General features: G+C 38.3%; 1 protein-coding gene across 1 annotated transcript; it reads right to left on the reverse strand.

The window, feature by feature from the left end:
* Positions 1-2,889: 2,889 nt before the first annotated feature.
* Positions 2,890-4,901, reverse strand: LOC126661804 (uncharacterized). The gene is made up of 4 exons (XM_050355673.1): positions 4,392-4,901; positions 3,940-4,339; positions 3,618-3,861; positions 2,890-3,475 (listed from the first exon to the last, which is right to left on the reverse strand). Exons 1-4 carry the CDS (start codon positions 4,899-4,901, stop codon positions 2,890-2,892), a joined length of 1,740 nt encoding a protein of 579 aa, XP_050211630.1.
* Between the last annotated feature and the right edge of the window lie 4,986 nt (positions 4,902-9,887).

Consider the following 9,887-nt stretch of genomic DNA (forward strand, 5'->3'; position numbering starts at 1 on the left):
GAATCACACTTCTTTCGTTTCTTAATACTTCTCGGTTCAATCATCAATAGAGAATATAAGGTTTCTTAATAAAACCAATTGATATCCATAAACTATCTCATTCCAAACAACTTGTCATATTTTACTCGTTTAACGTCCGAATTTTGTATTTTCGGAGTCCGGAAGTCGATATCGGGTTAGGGGATCGTAAAATTAGGTTTTTGGAGTCATTCCCCTTTAAAAAGAAGGGTGGTGCACGTCGTGCACCTCCCTAGGGCACGTCGTGCACCCCTCTAGGGCACGTCATGCACCTCCTAAGGGAACGTCGTGCCCCTGCACGACGTGCTCAGATTTTGCGCACGTCGTGCCCCGTCGTGGGCACGACTCCGGCCGCTGAAAACTGCCCTCCCGACGTGCTTAATCAATCCCGCCGTAACCTAATTTTCAATTTAAAAACCCATCCAATAAACTCAAATAAACGGCAAAATGACGTGCTTACCGTGATTACCCGTTGAAATACGATCGATTCGAGCTATAGAACGTCGAAAACGGACGAGAAACGGAGATCGAGCGAAGAACCGTAGTTTTGCGTCGAGAGAAATGGAAAGAGATGAAACCTGATTCTGGATCATTCCTTCCTTCTCATTCAAATATATATATATATATTGGCTAATGTTCCATTTCAATCCTTCCATTCTTTAACTTAAACTATTTCTCTTTTAAACTTTCTATTTTAACCAAATGGTTAATTATTCAATTTAACTCAATTACTTATGTATTACTTATATCCAAATAAGTAATACTAACCCAAAATTATTATTTTCCGTGAATAGTCTTTTAATTGTTATTCTTGAGGCTTAATTGGCTAATTTGCACTTCAGTCATTAAACTTTTCAAAATTTGCAATTTAGCCCAAAACTGATCCGCGTCCAAATTTTAAACAGTCTCCGATTGACTCGAGACTTTTACCACAGATACTTTAAAACATTTCGCGGACCTTGGCGAAATGTTTTCCATTACGGGATTTATATTTTCTTTTATATTAATTTTCTAACCTTATCCTCAAATCTCGCTAATACGTTTAATGAAAATTAGTCTAAATTCCTAATACTATTAAATTAAATCCATATGGATTTAATTTATCAGGATTCGTGACACGTGGCACGATTTAATTATTTGGGGTATTATATAGCCAGCTAAGCGCCTCACGTATACCCATTATCTCGGCTGAAGGAGGAGAGAAATTGCCATGCATGCACACTGACCTAGCCATAACGAGCTCGCCGAGCCAATTTCTCACAACAATACCAAACCCTACACTGCTCCTCTCCTTAAAGATACCCGCATCCACGTTAACCTTCCACCGCCCTTCATCTGGCCGTTTCCAGCTGATCAAACCATCTCTAGGCCCCACGCCTACTAGTCTCAATTGAGGACTTGCTAACCTCGCAGCTTGCCAAGCTGCAAGATTTCCAGCTGCAGCTCCAAGGATGAAAGCTGCTGAACCCACTTTTCCTTTTAATACACCGTTATTCCGATTTACCCAAATAAACCAAAAAATCATGGCGTAAATGGCAGCATCTTCCTCTTTTAAACCCACCAACCATTCTAGACACCACTCGTTGAAGCTCATCACCGCATCACCCACTCTTTGCACCCCCGCTACACACCAGCAATCAATGGGGACTGGCCATTCACAATACAAATGAAACAGCGATTCCTCTCCTCCGTTACACACAGGATAATAAGAGTAGGAAGATAACCAGACGTTGAATGCTAGAGGAAATTTCTAGCATGTAACGGGACTTTTAAACTCCAAATTTTGCTCCAACAATAATTGGGACTCGTCACAAAACTTTCACAAAGAGCCTTATAACAACTTTTCACACTGAACTTCCCTTTCTCCTCCAAAGCCCAATACCACGAGTCACTCACATCTCTACTACTTATCGGAACGCTGATGATGTTATCAATATTCGGCTACTCAAACATGTCTCTAACAAGCCCAATGTCCCAAGCTCTCCTATCTACTTCAAGGAGATGATTAACCTTAGCATTTTCCAGTCCTACAGGGGCTAGACTACTGACATAACCTGAAATATTACCACCAAGCCATGGATCCGACCAGACGTTCGTTCTACTGCCATCTCCTACTTTGATTCTCGCTCCTTTTCTAACAACACTTTGAGCTCAAATCCGCCACACAAAACTAGGATTAGCTCCAAGCTTAGCATTGATAAAAGAAACCTTAGGAAAATATTTATCTTTGAACAATTTTACCATAAGATTATTTTCATGACTAACCATCCTCCAAGCTTGTCTTGCCAACATAGCAACGCTAAACTCGTGAATTTTTTTGAAACCCATACCGCCAAACTTCCTAGGCACACACAACTTCTCCCATCTAGACCAATTAATACCGTACTTCTTGCATTGGTCTCTACCCCACCAAAAGGAATTCATCATCCTTTCGAGATATTTGCAAAGCCAGAGAGGAATCAAAAACACGTTCAGCACATAATTTGGGATGGCTTGAGGAACCGTCTTAATAAGGGTATCTTTACCACCTCTTGAAAGAAATTTAGCATTCCAACCTGCAGTCTTACTCCTCATCTTATCTTTAATATACCCCAAAATACGAGATCTGTTTCTTCCGACAAGCGATGGTAAGCCCGAATGAACACCATGATTCTCAGTGACCTCCACCTGAACCAGCGCACTAATAGCCTCACGCTCATCAACCCCAATGTTCCCACTAAACAGAATGTTCGACTTTTGGAGGTTGACCTTCTGCCCCGACCACCTTTCGTACTTCTCTAAAACACATTTAATCACGCCCATCTCATCAACCGAAGCACGACAAAAAAGAAAACAGTCATCTGCAAAGAAAAAATGACTGACAGATGGTGCTCATCTACAAATAGAGATGCCATGAATTTGTTGCCTTCTCTCAGCATCAGACAGTAAAAGACTCAGACCCTCAGCGCAAATAATAAACAAGTAAGGCGAAAGCGGATCGCCTTGCCTCAGACCTCTGCTAGGAATAATAGGCACCATGTCCGCATAACTCCCAATCTTAGAATAGTGAACTGAAGTTACGCAGCTCATAACAAGCTTAACCCATTGATCAGAAAACCCCAAGCGAACCATCATGTTTCTCACAAAACTCCATCTAACATGATCATAGGCTTTACTCATATCGATCTTTGGAGCAACCGACCCAAGTTTACCCCTTCTTTTTCTTCTCATATAATGCCCAATTTCAAAAGCTATCAAGAAGTTATTCGTAATAAGCCTATCGGCAACAAAAGCACTCTGATTTTCTGAAATAATACTAGACATCACATGCTTCATTCTATTCACCATCACCTTAGCAATTACTTTATAGACCATATTACACAAAGAAATTGGTATGAAATCAGAAATAAGCTCGGGCGAATTCTTTTTAGGGATAAGGGTAATAGCCGTATCATTCAACCAACAAGGAAGCTCACCACTGGTGAAAAAATCACAACACACCTACGCTACTTCACTACCAACCATACTCCAATACTTCTTAAAAAGCAGGTTTAAAACCATCAGGACCGGGCGATTTATCGTTATGCATACTGAAAATAGCTTGCTTAACTTCAGCACACGATATAGGACCAATCTGCATATCATTAGCCTTAGAAGTTATACGACCAGACACCACATCAAGCTCGTCTATACAAGGATCATTATCACTAAAAAGATCAGAAAAATACCTTTTAGTAATACTATGAATCTCCACCTTAGAGTATCTCCACACACCACCTTCGTCTCTCGGCTTATCAATCCGGTTTGTTTTATTTCTGGAACTAGCAGCATTATGAAAATACCGCGTATTTGCATCGCCTTTAGCTAGCCAAAAACATTTACTCCTTTGCTTCCAATGGACCTCCTACTCTTCTAGAATCTCATGGTAAGAAACCAACTCACTAGAGTAATCCCTAACCCCTTGCTCATCTCTCCTAAACTGGAGCTGCTTCAACCGACGAGCTTTAGTGTCAATGATTTTCCTGTAATTCGTGACTTTATCACCATACCATTTCACTATGGCCTTTTCCGTCTCCATTAATTTTTGGACCATATTCAGCTGGCTCGCCTCCCTCCAAGATTTAGCCACTACTTCTGCACAATCCAACTTCTGCAGCCAAGTATTACTGAAACGAAAGGAATGTCTAAGACGGGTTTTATCCACTCTTGACAAAACTACTTGAACAGGTAAATGATCCGACGAGGATAAAACATGATTGAAAACAACGACATCGGGAAAAGCAGCAGACCAATCCCCATTATAAAGAAACCGATTAAGTCTATCCTCAACCCCTACCACCGGCTGAACGACCTCTCGACCAAGTAAACAGATATCCCACAGCTCCGATGTCAACCAAACCACTTTCCACCATTGTTGAGAGAAACCCGTCTAACAACCAGTTCGGCTGAGAAACACCACCTCTCTTCTCTTCTTGGGCTAGAATATCGTTGAAATCCCCCATTAAACACCAAGGAAGTTTACTGCTAGTACTCAGCCGCTTTATCATATCCCACAAGTCCTTACGTCTACTTCTCTCCGGGTAACTGTAATAACCCGTAAACCTCCACCTTATACCGCCAGAATGCACAACTTCAGCATCAATATAATTATCACACACATCTTGAACAGAGACATTCATAGTCTGAGTCCACATCAATACCAGTCCCCCTTTATTCCTCACGCTATCCACAGAACATAACCCGTCAAACCCCAACACCTGCTTTAGTACTTGTAATCGAACAGAAGAAACAAAAGTTTTGCAAAGAAAAAGAATAGAAGGATTTTTGCATTTGACTAACTCTTTCAAGAACCTTATTGCGCGTGGGTTAGCCAGACTACGGAAATTCCAAACTAAGCAATTCATTGGGCTTGGCCGGCCTTATTAGCAAGGCCCGCAGGACTGTATTCTGATGAATCAATAATCATTAGAATATTATGAAAATCTGATTCATTAACCACATCACCACTACTTTCCCCGTCATCATTAGCCACGTCACTATTAAATCTCTTCCTTTAGGGGTCCACTTCCACCTCATTCCCCACCTCCATAAGGTAAGTTACTCAGTTAGTTGACAAGATATTCTCTCTTGATATCCTTTTATCTCCAGCTCCCATATCATTGGAATTACCATTCAAACTCTTCATGCCACTATACGTAATATTTTGAAAATTAGTTTCTTGATTAGATCTGATAACAAGATTCTCCTTGATCCTCCCATTCAAACTTTCCATGTCATCATCTTCCCCGCCAGCAAAACCCTAGTTACACTGCCATCTCTTTGCCACTTCTCTGCTGGCTGAACTTCAACTTTTTTAGGTTTAAACCTCATACCAATACCAAATGGAAGGTCTTCAACTGGAATTGGGTTGTCAAAATACTTGGAACGGAACTTTTCGGAATGTCCCAATATACCACAATAAAAACAAAACATTGGTATCCGCTCGTATTGAAAAGTAATCCAGTTCCATGCCGTTGCACTTCTCTTCATCTTCATTCTACGTTTCAATGGCTTCCGGACATCTATCCAAACACGCATTGTCATTGAACTTATTCCTTCCTTACCATCAGATCGAGGATCATGTCTCACAAAACCACCTAAGAAATTGCCCACGTCCACTCCAAATTTTTCATTGGCGAACCCTAGAGGGATGTCTACCAAATGAACCCATAGTTCCGCCATCCACAACTCGACGTCCACTGGTAATTCCCCTTTCACCATCTACCTATACAAAAATAGATGATATTCGAACGTCCAAGGCCCATCATCTATCACCCTCCTCATATCCTTCTCATGGAAAAATAGAAATAAGAACATGTTTTGCTTAATTTCCTTCACACAGAGACCTTTAACAGGTTTCCAGATTGGTAATAGAACATTCTGCATAGCTTGACAGTTTACTGTTTTTTCAGTCAAGAAGCGGCCCACTATGGTCCACTTGTAACTCTCGTCTTCTTCCTCTCCATTTTCCACTGAAAAATCCAGACCAATTTCCTCCTCCTCTTTTAGCAGTAACCTCCCAACAACCTCCATTGATGCCAACAAAAAAACGCATAGAACATGAGAAAAGAACACAACCATAGACAAGTACGTAGGGACTATTATGCATGGAACAATCAAAGAAGGGCTAGAGAAACACAAATGATTAAACGACACTTGTCTCAACAGAACAAGACAGCTAACTTGCCACAGAGCGCAAGACTTTATCCAAAAGAGTTCATCAAATCTCCTTAAAAAACAATTATAAAACAGTTACATTTGTAAAAAATTCAGAATAATTCAAAAACTAAACCCGCTAACCTAACATGAAACAGACTTTACTTATGAAAATAAAAATAAATTATTAATTATTTCGCTATATAAGTGCAGTCTTCAATCACTTTTCGATTAACCTTTACAATCACCCGCAAACTCACAGCATTCCATTTAATCACCACTTAATAACTCTTTCATAAAAGAGAGACAACAACTTTTCATAGAGAAAGGACAACAAATCTTTCACAAAAAAAATGACAAAATAAAATATGTAAAAAAATATAAATAATAAAAAATAAATAAAACTAATATAGCTCATAAACGAATTGCGCTTTGTTGATAAAGTTTAATCCATCAAGAAAAAATATAAAACAATCGTTATTTATTATATTCTATGAAATTAAAACAACATAAATAAAGGGATTGCTGCCGTCAATAAGAAAATCTAACCATTAACAGCGGCCGAAAAAAAAAAAAAAAATTTGGCGGCTAAGATTTGTATAGAAAAAAAAGAAGAAGGAAAATTCATGTAGTGTACTGGGGTGGTGTGGGTGGGAGGGTTACACACACAAATAAAAATTCTGAACATAAAAATGCATTCCAAAAAATATTTTATTTATAAATACATTTATAATTTAGAGATATATATAAAATATATGTTTAAACAATATTTTCCTTCATAAAATATATACTTGATAAATTGGAATACATTATAAATATCTCAAACTTGACTAACTAAACAGTCGTATTCAAATGTTTAAACCTTATGCTTTATAGTACTCCCTCTGTCTCAATAGAGTTGTACACTTTGAGAAATATTTTTGTCCCAAAATTCTTGTCCACCTCTAAAAAGTAACTAATTTTTACACTCAATTTTCCTATATTAGCCCTATTTAAAATCCACTAATGAGTAAATTAAAATTAAATTGCATGTTGAACTTATATTAAATAAGGGTATAACAAGAAAAGTAAGGAAAATTTTACAAAATCCATAAGTAATAATTGTTTTTCTTAAACTGTGTGATAATAGCAAAGTGGACAATTCTATTAGGACGGAGAGAGTATAACCAATTCAATACTGTTCAACCACAATTCACTTACATTTAACAATTGTTGTTTCAACAATATCAACACACACATAATAAATTATCTTACTTTCAAAAAAATGAAAAACATTATTTTCAAAATTTTATAATAGCGTTATAATATATTATAATTGTAAATTTTAAATAGGTCTAATCGTCCAATCATATCCCAACTTTTTAACATTTTTCGTTTATATTCCAAACTTTTAAAATCGTCAATTTCACTCCATTATTTAATTTTTAGTTTCAATTCTACCAAATTTTTTTCAAATAATACTTAATTTTCCACTTATAAAAATTTTAAATATATCTTTTATATTTGACATAGGGGGCGTTTGATTCACCTTTTCAGTGCATCTTTTAACTTTTATTTTTCAAATAGTTGTAAAGCATCCAATGAATTTCTTTAATTATTTTTAAGCTTTTTGAAAACATCAAGCACTTATTTAGACTATGTGAAGAAAAATGTTTGAACGTTTTTCAAAAATAAAAATTATAAATTAAAAAAATAGGTATAATCAAAATTAATTAGATAAAATTGTTGATTTAAAAAATTTAGAATAAAAACAAAAAATACAAAATTAAGATATTTTTAGATGATTAAATTATTTAAATTTATACTTATTATGCATAAATAATAATAACAATTACAAGCCACTTATACAAATTAGACATAAGATTTTAACATAGTTATTGATGGATACCGAATCCTATCTTAACTATAATGGAGCCGAGTCGTAGGAGATCCATTCTCAGACGATAACGGACTCCCGCCCGAAGGGCCAAAACATCTGAAACAGGTGGTTGAATCTATAGGATCTGCCTCTACTGAAATAGCATCTGATAGAAATAATACTGAATCCCTGAGGACTCGGACAAAGCGCGTCGACCCTGAGATTTGAGCAAATTACCAAATCTACTGAATATTCTCGAGTATCTTACCTATTTGGATACAAACTCCAACTTAGGAAGATAGCCTCTAACTAAGAAAGACGAGACTATTTAGGAAGACGTCCCTAAATAGGACTCATGTTTGAATAAGGAATTTCACTCCTAATCAAGGTCAAACCCTACAAAGTAGGATTCACCTTCATACTACAACTCTACAAGGTATGGTATCATCTACTATAAAAGAAGCTTGAGGTATGCCTAAACACATAACTACATTCATATACTAAAAATGCTGCTTAAAGCTCTAAACTGACTTTAGCATCGGAGAGTTAATCGGACAACCACCGTCCGGTTAACTTCTACCCTGTTTTGCAGGTTCAATTCACCGGATCAGAAGGCAGACTCCATCAATTGGCGCTGTCTGTGGGAAACCTTAACAAACTTCGAATCGAAGGAGTTTTTCTGAACTCAAATAAATACTATTGAAGAAGATGACTTCCGACGGAATAAACCTGAAAGACAAGAAGCCGATGGACCCCAAAACCCATCAAAACACACCGGAGATTATTAATGTTACTGAAGACGGAATTTATGGATCTACTGGAAGGAGTACCGGAGGAACCTTTTTCTCCATTCCCTAGTACCCGACCAACCCAATCAGGGGAAGCAATCCAATTGCTTTCAATTTAGGAGCTGAAGGAGAACAAAAGCCAGGCATGGCAGGACAAGACATGTATAATGAAATCCTGAAGAAAGTTCTAGAATCTGTCTAGAAAAATTTGGACAGATTGGGCAGCGAAGCCAAAAGAAGAAACGACAATCATGACGAAGCAATGAAGATCCTAAGGGAAAACTTCAGCCCATCATCTGCCAGAAGAAGAGGCAGAACAGAAAACGCAGACCCAGGCTATTAAGGGCCAACCAGAGGAAGAAACCAATGAAGAAGCGAACAAAGAAATGAAGGGGGAAACGAAGGGAGAAACGAAGAAACAAACGAAGGGAGAAACGAGAGGAAGAACGAAGAGGAAGAAAGCCCAGAAAACCATGAGCACAAAAAAGACAATTCTGAAGAAGAAAATCCGGGAGAGGCGCCCAGAAACGGCGAAAATCAAGACGACGCCCGAAGCGGGCTCAATTCTAATAAAGAAGAACGAAGGGAAAAAGAAAAGGAGGATGCGCCACCAAAAAGCAAGAAACAGGATAAAGACGTAGGAAAAGCACAGTCAAAGAAGAAACACCAGGAGGGAGCGGGCGAATCCTTAGAATCGCCCCAGAAGAGTAAAGCTGCATATGTCGCTGAGGAGGACCTGGAATAAAAGATTGCTAAGGCATTAAAAAAGTTGAAATCTGAAAAGTTAGACATAGACAACTTCAGGTTGAAGGGTTCGCCCCTTTCAGCCGAGATAATGGAAGAAGCGATCCCATACAACATGAAGTTGCCCACCTTGCTAACTTTTAATGGAGAAGGAGATCCAAGGGACTGTACGTCCAGATTCACCGCCACCATGGGGTTGTTAGGCGTATCAGACGCGATCTTGTGTCGAGTGTTCCCAACCACCCTCAAAGGAACCGCCTAGAGATGGTACAATAAGCTCAAGCCTGGATCGATCAAGAGCTTCG

Source organism: Mercurialis annua, linkage group LG8 (genome assembly GCF_937616625.2).
Source record: "Mercurialis annua linkage group LG8, ddMerAnnu1.2, whole genome shotgun sequence".
NCBI classification, from domain to species: domain Eukaryota; kingdom Viridiplantae; phylum Streptophyta; class Magnoliopsida; order Malpighiales; family Euphorbiaceae; genus Mercurialis; species Mercurialis annua.